At 46.2% G+C, this 24433-nt stretch overlaps 1 protein-coding gene and 1 long non-coding RNA gene across 4 annotated transcripts in view; one reads left to right on the top strand and one right to left on the bottom strand.

Annotated features, from left to right (window-relative positions):
* Window positions 1–2923: 2923 nt before the first annotated feature.
* On the bottom strand, window positions 2924–4111 carry LOC118611313. Its single transcript, XR_004954163.1, has 2 exons — window positions 3825–4111; window positions 2924–3210 (listed from the first exon to the last, which is right to left on the bottom strand). It is a non-coding gene; the product is annotated as an uncharacterized LOC118611313 (long non-coding RNA).
* A 140-nt stretch (window positions 4112–4251) lies between these two features.
* Window positions 4252–24433, top strand: part of UBE2Q2 (ubiquitin conjugating enzyme E2 Q2) — a 41413-nt gene continuing 21231 nt past the window's right edge. The window contains exons 1-4 of one of the 3 annotated variants that reach the window (XM_036231833.1): window positions 4252–4582; window positions 12981–13082; window positions 17267–17371; window positions 23719–23775. In XM_036231833.1, coding sequence (XP_036087726.1) covers window positions 4406–4582; window positions 12981–13082; window positions 17267–17371; window positions 23719–23775 — 441 coding nt within the window. In that variant the 5' untranslated portion in view covers window positions 4252–4405. The remainder of the gene's footprint in view (window positions 4583–12980; window positions 13083–17266; window positions 17372–23718; window positions 23776–24433) is intronic. The other 2 variants (XM_016125835.2, XM_016125837.2) reach the window with 2 other exon arrangements.

The raw sequence follows: 24433 nt of genomic DNA, 5'->3' as shown, positions 1-24433 counted from the left end.
TGCTTCCCATGCCTCATGGGGCCTACACGTGGCCACGCCCCAGACACGAAGGGGTTCTCTCACACGAAGGGGTTCTCTTGGCTTCCCCGAGGCTGCCTCGGCAGAACGAGCATCCTCCTCTCACAGTTCCCTTGCAGTCCCTCAGCTGAGGACATCTGGTGGCTGTGTTCACTCAGTGGTCACTTTCGCTTTCCCTGTGCCAGCGATTGGCTTTGTGTTACAGACACGAAGATGTTTAAGACGAGAAGTTTATAATGTAGAAGAGGAGACAAGCAGGAAACCAGCTTAGTGATAACCAGGGCAAGACCAATGAAGTGAGCGCCGGCCAGGCCGGCGCCGGGAAACTGGACTGAAGGAGACAGTACAAGCCAGGGCAAGGCCCTGGGGAGGCTTGGTCCGAGAGATGGCTGCTGAGAGTGGCCTGCAGGAGACGTCGCGACATAGTGGCGTGGAACGCACTGTGCCCCGGAATCATCCCAGACCCAGGTTCTTGAAGTTCACGGTTCTCCTGCACAAGGGCTGATGGCCCCCACCCCTTCATCCCTGCTGAAGTCGCTCTGCCTTCCTGGAGGTGGCCAGGCTCTTGCCTGGGTTGTTCCTAAGGTCTTTCGTGCCTGTTCCTGTGCAGCTCAAAGGTCAGAGTTTTCATGCAGTTTTCGTCAACGCTCTTTACTCTCTGGCTTGTGTATTTGCCTGTCTTGCCCCTCCCAACCTGGTCTTGCTGAAATCAAGGTTGCTCATTCACTATGAGGTCTCACAACAACCTGCACCCCCCAACTTGACCCATCTTTGTGTCTTCCCCTCTCTCACTGCCTGAACCTTGTGGAAGGGCAGTTCCTTCCCACAAGTAACTTCCCCCTTTCTCTAGGACCTGGTTTTGTGCCTTATTTCCTCTCTCCTACCTTCAGTTCTCATTGCTTGTAAATGGCCCTCTCCTTAGGGGCAGACCCAGGTTTCCGAGGGCCTGGAGCTTATTCAATCATGGGAGCCCTCTTCAAAAAAAAAAAAAAAAAAAGAATGCAAAATTACAAATACCAATTTAGGAACACTGAGAGGGGCCTGTGTGAGCATGAGGGACCCTGAGGTGTAAGCCTCATGGCGAATCCACCTCTGTCTGCGCTATACTAAAAGCAGACCCAAACCCTAAAGCTTCCCGTGGCTCTGCTGCTGCAGGCAACTGTTCTGTTTCTCCTTCTCATCACTGTGAAGACTTGTAAGGAAGTCGTCTGCACACACTTCCTTCACTTCCACCCCACGTCCGCCATCCTGTTGCCATGGTTTTCTCTAAGACACCGTTGGCCTCCTAATCCCTATTGCCCATGGCTTTTTCTTGGTCCTGATCTTTCTCGTCATTTCCACCAATAACTTGACACGTGGGTCATCCTCTGACTTCTCCGATGCATCGTTTCCACTAAACCACCAACGCTGGGCCTCACTCAGGGTTGCTTCTGTGGTCCAAGTCATCTTCTCGCCCCTGTGGCTCTGGTCAGGCCGACGCCTGTGGCTTTCGCTGTCACTCCCGTCATTGCTCCACGTGCCTGATTCGCAGTTACATGTGTCCCGCTCTGACCTCCCCTGGATGCTCCAGGCCCATGCTGTAGATCCTCTGAGATCCCATCAACATCTCAGATAAATCTTCCTCTGGCCGTGTCTGTGGAGTCACTCCCTTCCAGCCACCTGCTCAAGGACTTTTCAAGTGTTACGATAAACAAAACAACACTTCTCTCTTTCCCTCCATCCGTGCATTGACTCTAAGATCTGGCAGGTTCTACCTCAGAAACATCCCTAGAACCAGTGTAGTCCTTTCCACTCCCATGGTCTCTTCTCTTCGTTTAGTGTTTCTTCCCCCTGCTAACTGGACCAATCCAAAAGACACTGGTGTTTGGAGCTGAAGACCCTCAGAACTGGATGTGACTGCCCCACTGAATTCATGGCATGCCCCCTTCCAGAATCTGAGTTGCCTACCTCTCCTTGGTGGTTACCTCACAGTTTTAAACCCACCGTAATCCATTTTGCACACTAATGCCACATTAATCTTCTTAAAAGTGATGACTGTCACCGAATGGTCCAGGGCTCCAAAATGGAGTCTCCAAGAACAACTGCATCTTCCTCTTGGCTGCTTGCTGTGTACTGTGTGATCAGCTGGACTCTTGGATACTCTCTGAACCTGATCATGCTTGTAGGCAAGTAATTTCTGGAATTAATTTCTTCCTCCCCGACATGTAGTAATTCAGTAGTTTGAGCCTCTTATCCCATGCGGTCAGATGTGTCAGTAGCAGACACTGTGGTTAATTAACACCTTAGCGTCCATTTGATCTCAGATGATAGAATGCGTCGAGTGAGTGGTCCCGTCTGTCTGCCTGTGACTGGTTTAGGGAAGGGCCGGTGACAGTGGAGGGAAGTCAGTTGGGTGGATTCTTGGGAAGGTCCCCATGTCTTGGAAGGAGACATGGAGGGAGTGGTCCTTTCCTACTCTGGGTATCATGGTGTCTGGATGTGACCTGTGAGCATAGCTACGGCTGCTTCCCTCTCATCCCGACGGAGGTGGAGAGAACATGGGCTCTCGATGCCTCCGCTGCAGCTCTGGTCTGCGGTCCTGGGGCGCACCCTGACCTGCCCTCCCATCACCTAAAGCAGGATATTTCCTCCCTGTCCAAGCCACTTCGAGTCACAGTTTTCTGTTGTTTGCATCCTAAAGGACTGGGAAACAGTGTTTTGTTTCCAACGCTAGACTTGAAGCTTCTGGGATTCAGGGACTCTATGTATTTCTCTAGCTCTCTTAGGGCTTGGCATACAGCAGATGCTCAAAAGTGTGAAATTATTTGCATATGTCTGTCCGAGATATAACTAGTAAAAGCATTCGCAATTTATAAAGCTCTTTCTTTTTTCCTAGCAATTGAGAGAGAACAAAATGAGGCTTAGATCAAATAAAAGTTTGGGGCATTTTATTTCTCAGTCATATCAAATTCTGAACAGGTTGTTCCACTTTGTCTCAAATTCTTGTTAGGGTCCCAGGCGGAATAGGGACTGAATGCAAAAGAGAGTGGTGACCACCCTGTGCCTAACCCCACAGTCATGCGGATGGTCTCCCAGTGGTTTCCGGCTCAGAGCTCAGGGGACAGGGTGTCTCCTCCCCTTGCTAGCTCATGGTGCCACTGGTGCCAGGGCCACGAACCTCAGTATGTACACTTTGCATGTAGAGATGTTTTCCTGGGAAGAGAAATCAGAGATTTTATTAGATTCTCAAAAGGGTGTGCGACCTCTGGAAAGGCTACAAAGCACTGGCACATGATCCAGTATCTCAGAAGTGAATGAAAATGAAACGTTTAAAATGTCCTCGTTCAGCGGGTTTAATATCTCCTGTGACATTCTGTATTTGTCAACTGAGGGACCAGTAGAGCTGGGAGCATTGGTAGTTCATGACGCAGGAGACCTTTGGGGGTTGGGGGGCCGGGTACCTCCAGTCAGGACTACAGCAAAAGCAAACTGCGGAGCCACTTGTTGCAAAATGATGAATTTCAGAGCCGTACACCCAACGAACGGAAGGCCCTTCTCAGCGAGGTCCTGCCTCTAGCCCTTTTCATAAACAGCCGCGCACCCAATGGTGCCCAATCGTGCTGTCATCCCTTGCAGTGCCATGCAGCCCTGCTCCCATTTCTGGAGCACCTAGAATGTGCCTGGGGTTGTGTTACTGCTGGGATCCCAGGTAGGAGCATGGTTGGGTCCCCCTGGGTGTCAGTACACGAAGGGCCTCCTTACGCAGACAATAAACGAACAAACAGGACATGGAGCGCGCGTTGACAGGAGCTGAGTAAGAACCGAACCTGGCGTGGCTGGGCGGCCTTGTCGATGGGGCGGCCAGGGAGGCCAGTGCGCGGTGACACCCAAGCCAGGGCGGTGCTGGCTCCGTGGCAGCCCTGGCTCCGTGGGGGTGGGGACACTTATCGCCCGCTGGGGAAGCTGGACGAAAGCTCGGGCAGGAGGGACAATGGCTGCAGTGTGAGCCGAGGCCGCGGATGAGGGGCAGGGGAACGAGCCGCGGCCGGGCCGTGGCCCTCAGAAGGAGACGCGAGCGCGGGCGGGTCAGGGTGCGGCGCGCGAGTGCCGGGGGACTGGGGGCGGGGCGGGGGAGGGCTTCCGGGGACGCGCGTTGCGGGGCGTGCGCGTTCCAGGGGCGGGGCGTTCTGGGGGGCGGGGCGTGTCGGGGGCGGGGCGGGCAGCCCGCTCCTGGCGGCCGGGCGGCGTCGCGGTTGCCCTTTTAAGCCGCGGGCCGCCGCCTCCAGTAGCCGAGTCGGTTACAAAGGCTGCGTCCCGCCCGCCCCGCGCCCCCGGCGCCCGGCCTCGCCATCTTCCGGCCGTGACGGCGGCGCGGGCCCGGCTCCCTGCCGCCGGAGATGAGGGCAGGATGTCGGTGTCGGGGCTCAAGGCCGAGCTGAAGTTCCTGGCGTCCATCTTCGACAAGAACCACGAGCGGTTCCGCATCGTCAGCTGGAAGCTGGACGAGCTGCACTGCCAGTTCCTGGCGCGGCCGCCGGGCGGCCCGGCCCCGGCGCCGCCGCTCACGCTGCACTGCAACATCACGGTGAGGCGGCCGGGCCGGGCCGGGACGCGGGGGTCGCGCGGAGGCCCCGGTGGCGCCGCCGCCGCCGCCGTCCGTGAGGCCGCGCGGCCGTCCAGCGCTTGAACTTGGCGTTCGGGGGCTGCAAGCCCTGGGGCCGCGGGGGCCGCGCTGTGGGGCGTCAGGACAGGAGCTCCGGCCGCCCTCCGGGGCCGCTGTCCGCCGCGTCGCGGGGACCCGGCCAGCAGCGCGACTCCCGGCGGGTGACGCCGAGCTATTTTCGGGGCGCGACCTCGGTGAGCCCCCGAGTCGGCCCCAGAGAAGCGCGCGGCCAGCGCCGTCCCGGGAATCCGCGGGGAGCGGCGGCCCTGTCCCCGGAGCCCGGCGCTGGGGCCGGGCGGTCGCACGGCGACGCCGCCGGGCCCTGCGCAGTCACGGTGCGAGCCTGGGAGCGCGACACTTGAACTCGAGTGGGGGGCTTCGCGGGTGATCTCCTATCCAGACAAAGTCACCAAAGCTCGAGAAAAGGGGGCTTGCTCCCGAGCAGAGAAGTTACGGCGAGACTCGAGAAGCCCAGGACATAGGCCGACAAGGGAGATGGTTCCCCACAGGAAGTAGCGTTGAGCGCGAAGCAGGTGACAGTAAAGAGCTGGCCTGAGTGGAGACTGTTGTAGAGGTTGGGTCTGGCCAGGAAAAGGGAGGGCTGGGTGGGGTGACAGGAGACCGAACGTGCGGGCTGTGCGTGGGGATCCCCTGGTGACTCAGGTAACCCGCACTAGGAGTGCTCCTCTAGGGTGGGTGGCCCTGGGAAGCGCGTGCTGGTTTCGCTTTTCCGGGGGCGGTGAGGGGTGGTGGTGGTGCTGCGCTGGCATTTAATGCCAGGGCTACGAGGATGCCAGATTGTCTCGTAGTGTTCTGGCAGTCTGCCCACCGCAGACGGCCGCGATGCCCCATTGAGAACCACAGTGGAGGCTGCTGGGGTCTGTCACATGCAAAGGTACTGCGTGGTGACCTGGATTAGGAAGGAGGGACCCTGAAGTAGACACCCAGTGAATGAAAGCCGGATTTGCTGGGGACTAGGGTGTTGGCACTGCCAGTAGATTCTACTCACGTTGAGATGCTGCTGAATTCTGACAGACACTCTCAAGGTAATTTTCATGCCAGATACTCGATGTCCGCGAATGTGTATTAACTCTTTTTAATGGAAAAACAACAAACACACAAAAGTCGACTAGTGTGGACAACTTCCACGTATCCAACCTCAACAATGATAAACTTTTGGCCAGTCTTATTTTATCTAGACCTCACTTCGGGTTATTTTGAAGTAGATTCCAGACATATCGCTTCATCTGTACATTTTTCAGTGTGTATTTCAAAGATAAAGATTCTCTAAGCAGGGATGAATGTGTTGTGATCCAGTCTGCTTAGCCTGCTCACATTGATAGCATTTTCTGACAGGGGAAAGAGCAAGGAAGAAATGGGAGGGATTTCAAATGCCAGGCAGGACCTGTCTACTGTGTTTGTGATTTGCTGTTCCCTAGAAGTTGCAGCTCTTTAAAATAAAAAGTACTGTATTTGACCTGTGTTTTAACTATCCTCCTGTATTTCCTTTTAGTTTCAAATATTTATTGAGCTGTGCTACACACGAGGCCCTGTCTACCTCGTGTTCACCAAGAAGTGTCCTTACTTACTTTCTGTAGCGTTTGGTTGAGACGTGGTAGTTTCTGAGTAGTGCTCTACAGATGCTATACCCTTATCTTTCAGGCTTGCATGTCAGCGCTTCGTGGCATGGGGAAGGCACCCCTTCTGGGTATTACTCTTTTCTTTAAGTCTTTTTTTTTTTTTTTATGGCGGCAAGGGACAACATTCTATAATGATGTTCTTCATCTTCCACTCAGTAAATACTCAGGAAATATTTGCTCTATTGACCGACTGTATGGTCACCATTACAGCTATAGTCTGTTTGAACAAAAGTCTTCACTATTGTGTACTTGTTATGCAGAGATAACATCAAGATAATTTCATGGATAGCATAAATAATTAGAAGGTGACTGAGGCCTTGATAGCAAATCTGTCATTTGACTTGAACTTCATAGGAAAGACAGTATTTAAGAATAAACACCAAAGTAAAACTGATGTTACTCTCTAGTAAATTATTTTTCCTGTTTTAATAAATTGGTCCTAATCTTAAATATGAAAGGAAAAGAGTGCCATTTTCAATTTCAAGGACTTTTTTTTTTTTATGATCTATCTTTTCAAGGAGTCTTTTTTAATACTTATTTTCTGTGCACTTGCGGTATGAAAAATTGTCATGCAAACTTAAGTACTGTTTTTCCACTTTCAGTAAGCAGATGTAATTGCTAGTCAGTGCTAACTAACATCCACTTGTTACGATCATACCTAAAAGCAAATAACCTGTGTGGCCTTATTGGGAGGAGTATATGGCTTTTTTTTTTTTTTTTAAGTCCTTTTGAAACATTTAACATAACTTGGCGACTCTGTTATTCCTTTTATAAACTTCCTGGCATCTGGGCACTCTTAGGGAATTACTGTTTTAGAGTGAAAAATCCTCCCCCTCCCCTGCAAGGGAGTAAATTGGCTGGTAAACAAAACCTCACACCTTGTTACTTGTGCAACATAAATCATTACTCTCTCTGCATGAGTGGCTATTTGCCAGGCTACTTGTGGAACTTTTGTTGTTGTTGTTCACCTAATTAAATTTCTGTTCTCCATTGTCAAAAAGCTCCCTCCACCCCAGTAAGATACTAAATTAAAAAATGTTAGAATGCTCAGTTTGAGAGAGAGAAAAAGTTTTAGTCTTTACTTAGTAGTTGGGTCCTTAAGCAAGTCACTTTATTTGACTGTGTTTTTCTGTAAAATAGATAATACTTTTGCCCCGCACGAGAGCTTATATAGGAAAGTGGTGTCATTTGTGGTTAAACAGCACTTGATTTTGAAAATGCTTTGCAATAGCTTTTCATGGGAAGTAAATCAGGCTGTCAGTTTCTTAATTTTGCACATTTCTTGTCTTGACACTGATGAAAAGTAGCTCAGCTAAAGTTATACAAAGGAAATAACCAACTTGACTGAAGAGCCCAAGGCCTTTTCTTTGGTCTGTCCTCCTGGGACAGATTCCCTTTCAGAACTGAACTCCTGCATTGAACTCCTGCAGGGTCCTTTGGAAACAGCAGGACTGGCGTGTTAAGCACCCAGGTGGTACCTTCAGGCAAGAAGAGTCATTGTTTTCATTTGTCTTACCAATTTGTAACTTGGAGTCAAATTCCTGTTGGTTGTTATCTGTCCTCCCTCATCCATCCCTCTTTTCATGGCCTTCCTTGAAGGGAATGGATATGTGAAGAGGGGACTTGGGTTTCCGTTTAATGAATGGTGTTTCCCTTGGTAACTTGATTTCTCTGTTAAACTTCCTTAGTCCTAAAAAAGGATAGCATTATATAAGCGTCAGCTGGTGGAGTGGTGGGGAGTTGAATTGAAACAGTCACTGCCAAATGTAAAGCCCTGGCGAGCAGGAGCGACCAGGCAAGCCCCTTTTCCAAGCTCGCTGTAGCAGCGTTCTCTGCGGCCTTCTGAACTTCATTCTGGAAGGTAGAGCCCACTCAGAAGCAAGGAAACTGGCCAGTGCTTTCTGCGGGTCAGGTGGCTGGAACCCTCTTCAGCACCTTTGTCTCCTTTGCCTCAGTTCACTTAGAATGATGTGCTGCTGATGAGCTATCATTTGCCGCACAGAACACTTAAGCGTTTTCCAGGTCACAAGGGTATGTAGACATTATTCTATAACCAGGTGTTAGTGTTTTTACTCTGCAACTGTGGGCTCTGTTCATCTTAGACACTTTGTTCATTTGTAAAATGATTAGCAGGGAGAAATTTTTCTTTCCTTCTCTCTTTGTAGCTTTTTTATTTTATTTTATTTTTTTTATTGTCAGAGCATTTAGAATTTGCTAAGGTGCTATATGGTGCTTCTGCTGGTTCACTCTCCGCCCAACGTTTACAGAACAGCAAAGCGTGAAGTACTGTGTCCCATGACTGACCTCCAAAAAGATTACAACTATTCTACTTCTGACCCTTCAACAACAAGTATGTGCCTCAGTTTTCAAACAGTCATGAAACTCTTGGAGATGGCCGTGTCCGCTCATTTGGAACGATGCCACGAACAGCGTCTGGCTGCCAGTCCACTGGCTGGTGCTTGGTGTGGAGCCTCATGTCGGCCTTAGTGGATTTATGTAGAAAATAGCTACAGGAAGTTATTTCTCAACAAGACCGAAATTCCTTTTCTTAAGCAGTGATAGGTGGAGAGGTTATTTTGATGAACCTTGAGTTGTGTTGCCTCAGATTAGAACAACACAGCATTTACGGTGGCGGCAGTGGTGGTGATGACCTTGTTCCATTGTGTGACTATAGTATCGAGTTAGTCATGTCTTCTGGTTTGGACATAAAAGTGGTTTCTTTTTTTTTTTTTTCCTATTTTAAATGATGCTCTGAACATTATTTTATGCTAGATCCTGGTGCACATAGGTAATAATGTTCTTTGAAACATCTCTAGAGGCAATGGCTTTGCATTCTTATTGATAAATGGGTCTCTGGAGATGTAACAAATTATAATAGCCTTTATTTATCAGATTAGTAAAAATTGTAGCAAATGTGCAGTGAAATAGGCATTCTCACAGCCATGGCAGGAAAGTGTAAATATCGGTGACCCAGTTCATGTGACCCTCTCTGTTTTGACAAGATTAATGCCGAGTACCCCAAGCCGGCCGGCCAATGTTGTCCTTGTGACTCCAGATCGCCAAAAGAGAGCTCTGGTCCCAGGGAAGACCCAGCTCTGCCTGGGTAAGCCCATCTCACAACCAGCCACCAGGGGGTAGAGTGGGCTTTGGGTCAGGGACGGACGTAGGAAGACTAGCCCCCGTGGGGCCACTTAAGTTGATACAGATGGCGAAGAGATGTCTTTCCAAGAAGAAATTCTGAGAGCAGGGGGAATGGGTGTCTACGGAAGGTGCAGTTCTCAAAGTTTTTGGAGTCAGAACTTTATAAAAATGTTAAAAATGTTTCGAGGGCCCAAGGAGCTTTTATTTATGTAGGTATTTTTATCATTAGAAATAAAACAAATATTTGAAAGATTAGTTCACTAAGACACTCATTATATGTTAATGTAAATGTTTTTATGGACAATGACCATGTTTTCTAAATCCGAAAGTTCTAATGAGAATAGTGGAACAATCTTACATTTGTAAATGTCTTTGATGTCTGTCCTGTCATTTGCTTCTGCATTGTTTTGGTTGAAATAATATGAAGAAAATCTAGTTCACAAAGGTATTTTGTTGGGAAAAATATTTTAATAGCCATTTTCGATAATTTGGTTTTTTGTTTTTGGCTACTCCACTAAAAGTTGGTTCTTTCTTGAACTTTGAATGAATATTTGACCCTTGCACGATATTCCATCTTCATGTGTTGGTCATTTGGAAAATATTGGTTCTCTGAAATCTTGTAAATGTTGACTGACACATTTCATTATATACTATGAAAACATATTCATTAACATCACCATCGACCCTATCAGGATACTCTTGAGAAGCTGTCAGATTCAGCGGTGGATAGAGGTTTTCTAGAATTCTAATTTTTGCTTGGAAGCCTAATTTTTTTATTGGCAATAAGTACTGCCCTTTGTTCTCTTTGAAGTGACAGGCTCTTCTCATTCATTTTTGAGAAAAGGTCTGTCAGGAAACCTAGGAATCACCGTGTCAGTCACCCTCTCACGTCACAAACTCGTTCTGTTACAGTGGTCAGCAGCTCACCCCTGAGTCCCTCGGGTCTTCTGTGGGACTGCTCGTGCAGGCGTCCCCTTTCGACATTTTCAACGTTAAAAAGACCCACATGAGGACGGAGAGTTAGCAGCGTGCCTTTTGCTGCTTTGTCACAGACATTCTTAAGGGCAGCACCTTCTTTTTCTTCTTTTAAGAACCCGACTGCCAGGCGGTGAAGACCACCGTGGCTATGCTGAGTGTGGTTCGGTGTCACTGCCTTCCCCTGTGCCAAGGTGCCACCGTCTTACCCACTATTGTATTTGTATTTGTCTCACTCTTGCCCCTGTCAGTGCAGCGAAGGAGGCAGCGAACACATCAGTGTTCCTGCAGAGGAGTCTAGACCTGGGCATCCGAGCGCCTGGCCCTGTTTTGTACTTAGACCTACTACACGTCCTGTCTTCTCACGTATAGCATTAGAAACACACGTCATAGACAGTATCAGACCTCTTTGTATATTTTGCAGTTCACATAATATAGTTTTGAGGGGGTTTAGTCCACAGCAACAGTTCATAGATTTTATTTTGCTCATGAGGATGTTTCTTAGACAAATAGTAATCTATAGAATGAAGCTCTAAATTTAGCGGTCTTTTTTTTTTTTTTTTTTTTTTTTAAGGCTAAAGAAAATACAGAACTATAACAAAATAGTCCAGGTGGTATGTTCCAAAGTAGCCTGAAGAATTCGAAGAAGAAAACGCAATATTCAATAAGTTTTCTTTAAAAACAGGATGAATCTTGAAGACAGTTTACTTTTTAGCCAGTAAAGAAGTTTCGGGACACAGTAAGAGTTAGAGGAGCGAGAACGGTACAAATACAAACCACTCTTGAACAGGTGTCATGATGTCCTACTTCAGAATCATCTTTTTCTGTAAAGGACATTGGGAAAAATGCTTTAAAAATACTCCATTTTTCCACGGTTTCAACTATATTATAATTGGGATTATAGTTCTCAAAGCAAAGCTTCTTTAAGACTGTTTTTGCAAAATAATTATTTTTCCGTGACTAGAACTTAATTTTCTGCAACTCATATCTAATAACAGCTTTTTCCTAAGTTATAAGAGAAAACAGTACAAACGAATGGAGTAAATGTCTTTGGTGTGAGAACATGCAATGTTTAGCTAACTTGTTAAAATCAACACCTGTGATTGTGCTTTTAAAAACACATGCGTAGTATGGCGTTTCTTGGTAGTCCTCACTTTGTGTGATGTAATTGTGTGGTGTCTGAATGAGTTATCCACTGCTCTGTAACATTTAGCAGCCTGTACAACAAGCATGACCCGGGGTCCCTGGCCTGGGGTCTGTCTTGGGCAGTTGGGGTGTTGGCCTGGAGAGAGTCTGCCTGCAGGCTTGTTGTGTGGGGGCCTCCATTTCTGGCTGGCTGTTGGTCAGGGCCTCTTGTGGTCCCTTGCCATGTGGATGGGGGCCTCGCCATAGAGCTGGTTTCCATCAGAGGAAGCGAAGGAAAGAGCGGGAGAGGGTGACCGAGATTCTCGACCTCAGAGGTGACACCCTGGGACTTTTGCTGCATTCTGTTTGTTAGGAGTGTGTCTTTAGGCCTAGGGGAGGGAATTACACAGAGTGAATACAGGAGGTCATGGTCACTGGTTCCTGGTCAAGGCTGCCTGCTGTAATGTCCAGACCATCACTGACCTCTGAGCTGTCGCACGCAGATGGTGGCTACACAAGGAGAGTGCCTGTCTCTGACCCCCACTCCGGTGGCGAGTGACAGCTCACAGAGCCTCTGGCAGCTAAGTTGCTGTTCTGCCTCCTCACACCTGCTCTATTTACAAAGTAATCTTAACCTCACCTGAGAAACTGCATTCCTCCCCGCAGTCTATGAAGGAATGACAAATTATTAGGAAAAAAAGGCAAAATTAAATGGCATTGATTTTAGGCCAAATTTTTTAATGGAGAAAAATCTCAAAGTATCTTCTGTAATTAGACTACTCAGAAGCAAGGAGTATAGTGAATAGGAGATTTTTTAAAAAGTCATTTTCAGCATTTGTAAGAATTTAAGAACATGGGCCTATGGATGTACTCCTTTGCTTTATTTTAAAAATCCAGGGATCTCATCTAGATAATTTAGTGATATGGCTTTATTATGGTAAAAAGGCAAAAGTAGTATTATGGCTTAAATCTATAGTCTGTTCTTCAGGGTTGGGGTGTTTATGTTTCTTTTTTTTTTCTTCTGCTTGTTGTAAGCTTTTACGCTGTGTTAAAGCCGGGAATCCAGACCGTAATAGAAGGGAGCCGGTCTTCCTCAGCCCCAGTGCCGTTTTCCGCTTTAGATAAAACACGACTTTGCAGTGTGTGCTCTTCTGTGTGTGTTAAATCATACTGCTTGCTGGGTAAAGTCCTTTTTTTGCTCGTTTTTAGACTTATGAATTATATAATATGGAACAGGTAAGATTAAACCATAAAACTATGTTCGTTTTAACCCTTAAGAAGACATTCGTTTCTCCGCATATGGATTTTAACATGTTGCTTTCCTTCCTCTGACAGATTGTACTGAAACCTGTGGTTATCTTACAATTAGTGGTGTGCTTTAATTGCACATCCAGGTCAGTCCATTGCAAGTGTGTTTTAATTAGGTGTCTCTGTGACAGGAATCTTATCCATCATCTTCACCGATATGGTTTGTGGACTCCGATGACCCAAATCTGACAGCGGTTCTGGAACGTCTAGAGGATACTGAGAGCAACGATTCGGTGAGAAAACAAGCCACACCACTTTCTTTTCTTTCCCCTCATTAAGTCATACATAGAACTTAAATGTTAAGAGGTGATGTGACATAAAAGCCTGATTAATGAACCAAAGATGACCATCTTAGGGGAGCCGAAGACCAGGTTTTTTGTTTGTTTTGTTTTTCTTTTAGTACTTCACATTCTACTATTTACTTCTTGGCTTCTCTTTCTTGCTACCCATAAGTATAGTATCAATTTGAATCAGGAATTAGGTGGTCTCTTTTCCACGAATTCCAGCCATTAAATCAAGCGAGTGTTCTGGGTGGGGCCCACCAGCCATGGCGGGGAGTGGAAAAGCGGGAGAAGAACACAAGGCAGAAGTGAGGGGGACATGATGATCGAACACACCAGTGCTAGTGTCAGGGAGTCGTTTTTTCTGTCAAGAGTCTGTGACTATAGTGAAAACCAGACGTCTACAAATTAAAAGATTTTTTTAAAATATATATAAAGATATGTAACTTTGTAAATTTTACAAAAAATTTAAAAACTGGTTTTCTTTGATTATAAAACTAATAATTGACCATTGTGAGAAAACTAGGAAGGCAAAGAAGGGGGGGGGTGGCTGAAAATCTTCCATAATTTCTCTACCTGATGTATATCCATTGTTTACGTGTCTACTTTCTTCCCTTATTTTTTTCCCTTGCTAGTAAACTACATATAGTCTTGTACATGTGTTTAAATAATTGAGGTCATATTCTATATGATTTTATATCCTTTTTTAAAGTTAGCATTAGCAAATATTTTTCCATGATACCATTAAGTTCTTATAGAAATACATCAGTCATTATTTGTAGGGGATGGGATTGTTTACCTAAAAAAAAAGTCTAGAGGAACCAACTGAAAAAACACTTATTAAGATGATTAGTTAACAGCACTATTAAATAAAAATCGATTGTTTCCCAAAATACCAGCTATAATCAGATACAAAGTATAGAGGGAAAGTATGTTGTTCACAGTTACAATTAAATGAAAAACAGTTCAGCACCTAGGAATGAGCTGAGATGCCCAGGCTGCGCTCCAGAAAGTCTCCACCACCGCGTTTCCGGGTGAGCAGGCTGTGCGGTGCAAACGTGTTAATTATTTTGTTAATGACTCTTAATTTTTAAATTGCAAGTCCAGTAAGAATTCAAACAGACTTATTTTTTTAAACTCAATGAAAGAAAGCAAAAGTTTGTTTTGAAGAGTAAATAATAAGAAATAATAACTAAGTTAAAAAAAAGTCATGAAGAGAGAGGCTCGTTTGACTAGATATTAAATAAAATACTGAACCCTGGCACTAGACTGGGCAGGTAAATGCAAAAGGAATTTAGAGACAGTCGTGCAGTTGAGAATTTGGAGTAAGTGGAGTTAAAGTGCGACATAAGGAAAGGACAGATTATCCACTTTAACAGTCATGGGAGAACTGACCATTTGGGGAAGTTAGAATTTTACGTCAGATTTTGTCCACATAAATTGTAGGCGGTTTATATGCACCTGTCCTTACAGTGAGGACAGGAGGCCATCAGTGCAGAGTATTTTCTGAGTGAAGGTCGGTCTGAGAGCCATGCAGGACGGAGTGACTATCAGTCACTCGCTTGGGACGTTCACCTCTCCATGGGGGTGACAGTCAGTACCCTTGCTGCTGCCTCCTTGTCTGAGACCGGAAGATGCACGTTTTGTAATAGTAGGAATGAGTGGGGTTATTTCGCAGTATCTAAAATATTACATCAAAAATGCTCATAGAGTAAAATGACATAAAATATAAATTGAGTCTAATTTTATAAAAAAGTAAATACATTTACATAAAAGAAACCAAACCAAACAAGACTCACCCTCCACTCTTTCTTACAGTCTCTGCTAGTTGTCTCATAGCCTAGTTTCTTGACAGAATGAGCTGTTTCCTCACCTTTAATTCACTTCATTCATTATGACCTGGATTCCTCCTTCATCTTTGCACTAAAATTTTGTCTTTAGTTGCCAGATCCAGCGACTCTTTTTTCTGTCCTAAAACTGACCTCTGCAGTGTTTGCTCCTGTCGGTTGTTCTCTCGTTGAGACATTTCCTCTGTTCAACTCTGATTACTCAATGTCCACCAATCAGGAGCCGCTTAAATAAAAATTACTATGTGTAGTTTTATGGTAGGACAGTACGTCGTAGTCAGTCTGTCCACAAGGGCTCATGGACTTTCCCAGACAGACGAACAAAGAGAGCGAGGCCTGGGCGTTGCCTGTGCACCAGCCACTCCGTGCACGCTCTGCCCTGGAGGATGTGGGTCGTAGCAGAACATGGAAGATTGTTTTTACCTGCCTGGTTTCTGTGCCAGGCTCTGTGGTCAGTGGTGGGCACAAAATACAAGTCACATTCCTGTCCTCTGGGAACTGATCTAGTGAGAACCCCCAAGAGGGTGCTGTCTCCCGTTTCCACCTGTCAGGACCTACCATGGTCTTGTCCAGCCCTTCTTCCTTGGTCTGCCTCTCTCTTCTCATTCTGTGCTTTCCCTGAGTCATCTCTTCTCTCGTTGCTTAAATCATGGCCTGTGTCCCAGGGATTCCTGAATCTGCATCTCTAGCTAAAACGTATCTCCTAAATTTCAAGCTCGTATGCATCTATAGCGCAGAGGTCCAGGGACCCTCACTGGGACGTGCCGTGGTTGTTCAAACTGGTCACGTAGGACTTTGAACTTGCCTGCCTACCGGCATGCCACCGCTCCACCACGTTTCCCCTTGGTAATTGTCTTTGTGATGGTGAGTGGGACAAAACACAGCAATGGAACTTGGCAGCCGTGCGGAGCCCGCGAACCATCTTACTTCTTCATCCCTACGTTCCTGACTCCCACTCCAAATTATCTGGGTCATCCCAAGACCCGTCCATTTACCTTCTAACTGTTTCCTAAGTTTCCTGCCCCCTGCCCCGCCCTCGTTATCTTGCCCCTATCCGTCACACACGGTTTTGGTGGGGCATAAAGTTGGAATTCTTGGAAGAGGCGCCAGCCTGTGTTTCTTCTGGCCGGGTGCGACTCCACTGCACGCGGCCTCTGCTACCGCAGTCCTGGAGCTCCCCCTGTGCCCGGGTCTGTGCCCAGGTCACCCTGCCTCGTCTCTATCGTGTACTTAGCATAAAACAGAACCGACAGGGTAGATGACGATGCCACGGAGGGGCTTTGCTGCCGTTAAGCTTGAGGCTGTTTTTTTCGATCCTAGTTTTCAGCTCAGCTTTCTTCATTTCTACTTGCTCCACTGTCCGCTTCAGGAAAGCACATTCTGTGCTTTGGTGAACCCATTTCGACCTTTTATCTGTGTTCTTAGTCCTTCCTAAGTCTGCTTCTTTCTCTTGATCTCTTCTCTTTACTGGAGACATCCGGGAAACTTTCTGATCAAGTAGAGGGAGTCACCTCACTAGTTCCCAGTCCAGTCTGCCGAGTATTAACCATTCGTTGAAAGCATGATTGCCAAACTCAGACATTGAAAACCATTTTTAAACAATGAAAGTTCTGTGCACGTAATTTATCTTCTTAAAGTACATATGCTCACAAAATAATCGATGTAAAAATGGAAACTCAAGGCATCATTTTTTTGCAGTTTTAGACAAACACTTAAGAGCCTACTAAGTGCCAAGTATTTTCACAGAAGATTTCATTTACTCTTTACCATTACGAGGTTTAATTTTATTGTTTTACATATGGGACACTCACTCAGGGAGCTAGGCTCTGTATCCACAGCCCTCTAGGTTCCAAGGCTCAGTCTGCTAGACCACGCCTGCCCTGGACCTTTAAATGCATGTGACTGTGGGTCATGTGATTTCATGATCCATGTGCGGCAGCCTCAGTCACGTGCTGATGAACCTGTCTGAGGTTGCCCAGTTCCCCAGATGAGAAGCTGACAGCTGAGAAGGGGGCAGTGGCTGCAGCTTTGGTTCCCGGCCTTTTTGGCCTTTTCGTTGGTATCCCTGCCAGGTCGCAGGGTAGGGCTTCACTCACGCCCGGGTCACTCCCCACGCCGGCAGCCCCAAAAGCATTTCTTTACACACTTGTTATTTTAACTGCAGGCTGTAGGTGACCGGGAACAGACTTTTCTCGTTTCCTGCTGGATAGGTTACAGTAGTCATAGCATTATTCTTGTCTCCTGAGGGCTCTTTAACATGATGCTCATTTACTGAAATGTGTTTTGTAGCTTCGTCAGCAATTGAAGTGGTTGATATGTGAACTCTGCAGATTATATAACCTTCCTAAGCACCTGGATGTTGAGATGCTAGATCAACCACTACCCACGGGTCAGGTAAAGTAACATTTCTCTGGTGATCAAGAGCTAAAATAAACTGTCACAAGCAAAAGTAAAACTAGGATGCTTTTTCTTCATTTATTATATGACCTATTTAGAAGTCAGTTTTTGTTGTTGAATTGTTTTTGTTGTTTTGCCGTAGGCACTAAAAATAACCTTTTCATTTTTTGGAGCTGCTGGCATTTGTTTACCACGACAGGCAGACAACGGGCCCCCTCCCACCACTGCCTTCTGTTGTCAGCAACATTCCTGGTTCTTAACTGTCCCTTGCTGCTTCAGTCCTTTGCTCGTGCAGATTCGTTCCCCTTCACCTGGAGCGACATCTCCATAAGCCCATGGGTGCTTCTGAAGGCCTGACCCAAGCTCAGCACCCCTTGACTTGTCTGGCTCCCTGGATTTACCTGTTTGGGCATAATTTGTTGATTTTGTGCTCGAATAGATGAGGATTTGGCCCTTTTGCCACCCATCTGTGCACCAACCTCCTCTTCTTAAACTGTTGTGTTGTTTAGCCATGTGAATAGTCACTGTTTCTGTTGGGAGACTTTTCTGTTACAATGTTTCCTTTCTTGTAGGTTTACTTCTTCAGTAGTTTGCTTTTGCTGATCATTTAACCTCACCTGGATCACCATCTTCTTAAGCCTAAGGCCGGAACATTACCTCCTCCGAGCAGGAGACAGTGCGGGAATCGTCAGGCCTCTGAGGAATGCCTCTCTTAAGGCACAGTGGCCATTCTTCTCGTTTGTGCCCATGTCCGTGAGGTCTCCCTGTCTCCTGCAGCTTTTACTGCTTCTGCACCCGTCTGGGTGGGTTCTCGGAGCTGGCCACGCAGCTGTCACCCTGAAACTTCTCTTGTCGGCTACAGCAGGGCCCATTTACTGGCCTCAGGCCAGCGTTCTCGCTTACCTTTCCCATGTTGCCCGAGCGCGTCCTCTGGTGAGATCCTCAGGTGAGGGGCTCCGCGGCTCCTCGGCTGTGCCAGGTCGTCGCGCGGGCTGATTTCTTTGTCTCCGTGCATGTCGGTGTCCCCTCTGTAAAGGGGGCATCTAGCAGGGGAAGCCGAGTTTGGGAGAGCCGTGAGCATAAGTGAGTCGGTTCACTTTGGTCCCGCAGAGCGGCGCGTGGTGCGTGGGAAGTGCCTGGCTCGTGTGACCACTGTCTCTGTGCCCCTGCACTTGCCCATTGTGGTTGAATACATCACTCCAGGTGGGAGGGGATCCCCCAGGATGTGGACCGTGGCGGTGTTGGGCCAATGCCATTCCGTGCCTCACTAATCTCGGCCTGGAGCTGCCAGGAGTATGTCATCTTTATAGTCTATCTTTTTTTGTCATTTAATTTCAAATTCTGGGAGATTTTCTTATCTTTCAGCATTTGGAAGTTCTATCAGGACAGTCATAACTTTAAGTTTTGTTTTGGTTCTCGACTGCTGCTTACCCAGTTACCCCAGGACTGAATGGCTTGGAACCCTGGCTTATGTGTCTCCTGAGTGAACAGTGTGGCTGGGCCTTCCTGGCCTCGCTGTGCACAGACGGCAGCTGTGACTGTGCTCACTGGGATGCATCTGCGGGGGGGTGGCCCTCAGGGCTTCTTCACACACCTGTCTGGCACCTTGGTGTTTCTTCACGTGTCCCTTGTCCATGTGGCATCTCATCCTCCAGGACCCTTCCTGTGCTTGTTCTTCAGGAAGGTACTCACGATTTTTATTTTTTGGCTTCCAGGAGCACAAGAAGTAGTGGCTGGCAGGCCTTGTGGCTTAGATGGGGAGCTGTCCCAGTGTCCTTTCCACCACATTTATCGATTAGAGCAAGTCACAGGGCCAGCCCAGACCGGCTGTGCAAGGGGACCTTGTAGGGGCACGAATGCTGGAAGATGGGGTTCATTGGGGTTCCTCTCCAAAGATGAACGGTGTGTACTAGGAGCTTTTTCTTGTTCTCTGCATGCTATTTTTGTTTTATAGATGTGGCATCTTCCTAAGTGTCTTTAAGGAGTCACTTTGATTGTCCTCTCTCTAGCATCTCAATTTTCTCTTTACCAAATTTTTGAATAGTTTATCTTGGTCTTGTTTTTCTTTCTGAAGACATTCCTCAAATATCTGTCTAGCCTGTGTTGCTCATTCATATTTTTTTCTTTCTCTCTCTTTTTCATTCACGTTTAAGAGAAGTCCCGCAAGGTCAATGGGAGTTATTTGTGGTCAGAACTTGTCAGCTGGTAGCTTTTAGGGGGCATTTAAGCCAACTTCCACTGCCCATCCCCTCACCGCTTCCTGGTATTACTGTAAGTGATGGCTGGAACTACGTGGGGTCTCTGGACATGACACTGTATAATCTCTTGCTTCCGGTAGGTATATGTCTTCTTGGGTTCTGTTCGTGGAGATGGGGGGAGCCGTGTGTTTGGGGGCTGGACCGTGTGTTCCGTATACAGGCTTTTGATTAATCTCTGGCTTCAGCCCTGTCCACCGCTCCTGCTGTCTCATGCTCCCCGCGTCTCGGAGTCCGGAGCCGCTACAGGGCGCTGCGGGACAGATAGCCTCCCCCTTTCCTTCTCTGTACCCCAGCCGGTGGCTCTACTTGTCTTTCTGTCATTCCCCCTCCTCCACGTACTGTCATCTTGCAGCACGAGTGAGTTCTCTGCCACTCGCCCCCTTCCTCTCGATGTCACTGTGTATTTAGACTGCGTTTATTCTTCACTGTAGTTCTGGTGGCGCCTCAGGAAAGACAGGACAGGGACAGGTGTTTACTCTGTGTTCCAGCTCCTTCTCCAGAATGTCCGCAACTTATATTTTCACCTGCCTGTTTCCCGTGGCTGCGTGTGTGCTTCCACGCGGGCATGTTACGTCGCCGTTGCCTGTGACTTACGCGAGGGAGTGTCCTGGTTTTGAGTCACCCTTGCATTCCCATGATAAACACCCGGCACCTGATGGGTGTGGGTGGGTTGCACACGAGGGCTGTGACAGTGTTGTGTTTCGGAGTTTTTCTACTTTAAGTTAGATCAGTTGTGGGACAGTTTGTTCATTTCCTTTCAGGCCCTCCTTGTTTCATTTCAGTACCAGGGTTATGCAGTCTTATGAAATGACTCGGGAAGCTTTTTTTTTTTTGGTCTAAGATCTAGGACAGTTTAAATCAGCTTTCAGCTGGGGGCGATTTTGCCTCCCATGGGACATTCGGAAATATCTGTAGATATTTTTGGTTGTCACAACTGGCTGCAGGGTTGCTGTTGGCATTCTGTGGCAGAGGGAATGTTACTAAACATTCTATAATGTCAGGACGGCCCCAGAACGAAGACCTCAAATGTCAGTAGTTCCAAGGTCAAGAAACTCTGGTTTAAATAAACATCTGAGCCTGATCTGTTTTTCTCTTTTATGAATTAGTCTGTTTAGATTTTCCATTTCTTCACTCAGTTTTAGTAATTTTAGATTCTAAAAATATGATTATTTCATGCATTCGAAGCTGTTGTAAAAATGTGCAAAGTATCTGCTTTTTGCATCTTCATCAGTGGTGATAGTCCTCTTCATTTCTGAAGTTGTTCTCATCTCGATTACAGAGACTGTTTTGTTACACATACACACAAGTGTGTGTGTATGTGTGTGTATTTTTTTTTTTTTAAGGAATCAGCCCTTAGTTTTATTGTTTAAGTCTCATATGTTTCCTTTCTCACTTTTTGCTCAGATGCGAACGATCCCTTTCCTTCTGCAGGTTACTGGGCCAGTGTGATTGAATCCCCTTTTCAGTGAACGTGGGCACGCGCTTCCTTCTCCATGCTGTCGGACTCCATGGCATAGCTTGTCAGTGTTAGGATACTTATTTTCCCAATAGCTTGTGTCTGCTATGTAGCTTGATTCCACCTTTTGTTCATATTAATCTTATTATAGTTCATGAGAACAAGTCTTTAATAATACGTATTGCAAACATACAAGCATCAGTTTAGTGTAACAAATAGAAGGCCCACTGAGAGCTACCCCCAGGTGAAGGGGTAGAGCATCGCCAGCCCCACCGAGGTCCTCTGCGGCTCTTGCCCGCGTGCCGGTCCTCGCCGTTGCCTCCACTTTCCCACCGCATCTTAGCTCCACGTTAAGTGGTGCGGTGCATGCGTCCTTTCATGTCTGCCTTTTGCTCTCATCGTGGGTTCAGTTCATTAGCATTTGTGTAGCGGTTGTTCTTTTCCACTGCTGTATTTATTCTACTCTCTGACTATATCACAGCATCTTTACCTGTTTGGTTGTGGACAGACATTTGAGTTGGTTCCAATTTGCCGTTAGGGATGATGCTGCTGTACTTGACACCCGCGCGAGCATTTCTTTGAACACATACTTAACAGCTGGATCATTGGGCAATTTCTTCTTAAGCAAAAGTTATTTAGAAAAAAATTTAAACTTTCTTAGTTGGCTTTTGGGCTCACTGTGGCCAGAGCATATGGCCTGTGACCGCTGAGCTGTATTATCAGCAAGCGCTTAACCACCGGTGTCTCTCTCGTTACTGCTCGCTGCTGTGTTTGTGTTCCACGGGTGCCCATCTGGAAATGATTTATGAGGATGCGTGTGGACAGTGTTCCTTGAATACTCAGCATCTGTTTTTACTATTCATTCATCATATATCATTCTGACTCTGTGTACTCTGTAAGTGCTGAGTACCCAGAGGTGAGCACACAGGTATGGCTTTTGTCCCGATGATATGGGATTCTAAGTTCATCCCTGGGTCTCTTCCAAGTTCTTTATACTTTTATCTTCCAGCATTTATTCTTATAGATGAGAAGCCTGATGCCTATCTGTTTCTTAGCTTCTTCTCTCTATTTTTTCTTTCTGAAAGTGTGGTTTTTAATTTAACCGAAGTACAGAGTTTTACTTTTCAATATTCCTTGGGGGCGTTCGGAGCCGCTTGATAGTCTGAAGTGTTTCTTTAGCTTGGTGACGTGTGTCTCTTTTGTTTCCTCCCCTCTGTTAGATCTCTGCGTTCCTCTCCGTTTCCTTACATCCACCTCCCCCACCCACACCTCCTTTCGCTCCCCTGTAGGGAGGTTCGCAGGTGCTTTGTCCGTTCAAGTTTGTTGTGTAATCTGGCCCTTCTGCTGAGTGTTTTTTCTTTTTCTTTTGGCAGAGGAGGAATCTTTGATTTTCCAGAACTGTCTTTTCCTTTGTATAGTGACATTTTTCTATTTCGTGGATGCTGTCCTTTCTCACTTACGGTTTAAGATTCCTGTTGGATTTTTACTGTTTTACTTCCTTCATCAGTGAAGCTTCAGATCACTTGTTCTGCTTCCATGACTTAGTGTCTTTCTTTCAGATAGTTAGTTTTTTCCAAATACCTGGTGATTCTTGGTTGGTTGTTCATTTATAGATTAGGTAAGCCATTGACCAGTATCAGTTATCGACGAGAGCGACCTCAGCGGTGGTCGCGCGTCCGTCTCGGTTTGCACCCCTGTGCTCCGCCTGCAGCACTGCCGGCGGGCTTCCCACCTTCCGAGGAAAGGAGGAGATGAGTCTGGTCTGCGGTTTTGCTGCTGCATTGAGCTACATTAAACAAATTCTGTCTTTCCTCTCTGATTCTGGCACCCGCACTAAGGGGCCGTCACGGTAGGCCTCCCGTGTCAGAGGGTGGTCCTTACCAGCTGTGCTGGGAGCACAAATAGCAAGAATTTCTGGGGGAAAAAATGCTGCTGGGCATGCTGTGTCTTGGAGAACTCCGCTTCGGTCTGGGAACTTGTCTTCTGAACTCCTCCAGGACTCGGCGCACAGGCCAGTGCTGAACCCTTACTCGCCGCAAGCGAGCAGGGAACTGCGTCTTGTCGGGGAGTCTTCTGTGGTGCACGACGTGCTGGAGAAACCAAAGACAGCTCTTCAGTGAATGGTCGCTTTGTAGCTTTTAGTTTTGCGCAGTGTCTGTTTCTTTTTAACACATTTGATCTTTTTAAACGAAAGGCAGTTGACTTTATGGAAAGATTCAGGCTCGTCAAAGTGAAAAAGGTAGATATTTTAAAGAATCTATGGTTTGGGATCTTCATTTTAAGTGAAAGAAGCCATTAACCTTATACACGTAGCCACTTGTGTAAAATGTGTTTTATTTTAAATTAGAATATATCTTTAACTGCTTTTCAGGTCTGCTTTATACTTGACTGACTACTTTTGCTATTCCTAATGCATCTATTAAGTTGAATTAGTCAAAATTGCTTCTTTTTAAGAAGCTGATAAATATTTATCAAATCAAAGCTGAATTTGAAAGTAAATGTTTCAGCTTTAATAAGTTCTCTGTTAGTGGAGCTGCAGTGACAGGCGCTCGATAGTTTGGCCCCTGTCTTCTCGTGAACTCAGCGTCTGCCTGTCTGCATAGCATTGGCAGATTTGTTTTCCTTTTCAGAATGGGACAACAGAAGAAGTGACTTCAGAAGAGGAGGAAGAGGAAGAGATGGCCGAAGTAGGTATTTTATATAAGAATGTTTTATAAATATCTTCATTTCTGAAAATTTTAGTAATTCTCTAATCTCCTTTATAAACTAATTTGAATGTAGAGTAATGAAAAGCACATTGTATGTAGAATTAAATATAATTTCTAAAATCCGACATTACCTCTAATTAATGGTATGCTTTTGGGCAAATTGTTGATCAGATCTCCTTGGATTCGATTTCCTGGAAATTAGGAGCTCTTAACATTTAGCAGTAAGAGTCTATTTCCATTTTATAGTAATAAGTACCTAACCCATATTTGGTTACTTTTAAGGAAAAAGAACTACTGAGTTTCAAAATTTGTATGTTTTAATAAAAGGAATTTGAGACCATTTCAGGGATTGCTCACTGGAAATAATAAAACTCTCATGTTGAAAAGCTATGCAAGAATTTCGTGGAGTAAAGTCCAAAGGCAGCGAACTTAAGCTGGCTTAGTTGCTAGTCTTCAATACAATTTTAGAAATTTTCAGGCTCGGAAGGTTTATGTTTAAATTCAGACTTAAGAATTGTATGTCTGCATTGATCAGATAAAAAGGTATATGAGTTCCATAGTCTTGGTTTTAAAACATTTTTCTTTTTTGGATCCTGAAATTAATTCAGGCTATTACCTTATTTTCTTGATTTGGAAA

Source organism: Rousettus aegyptiacus, unplaced genomic scaffold (assembly GCF_014176215.1).
Source record: "Rousettus aegyptiacus isolate mRouAeg1 unplaced genomic scaffold, mRouAeg1.p scaffold_m13_p_14, whole genome shotgun sequence".
NCBI classification, from domain to species: domain Eukaryota; kingdom Metazoa; phylum Chordata; class Mammalia; order Chiroptera; family Pteropodidae; genus Rousettus; species Rousettus aegyptiacus.
This window is presented reverse-complemented; position numbering and strand designations above follow the sequence as displayed.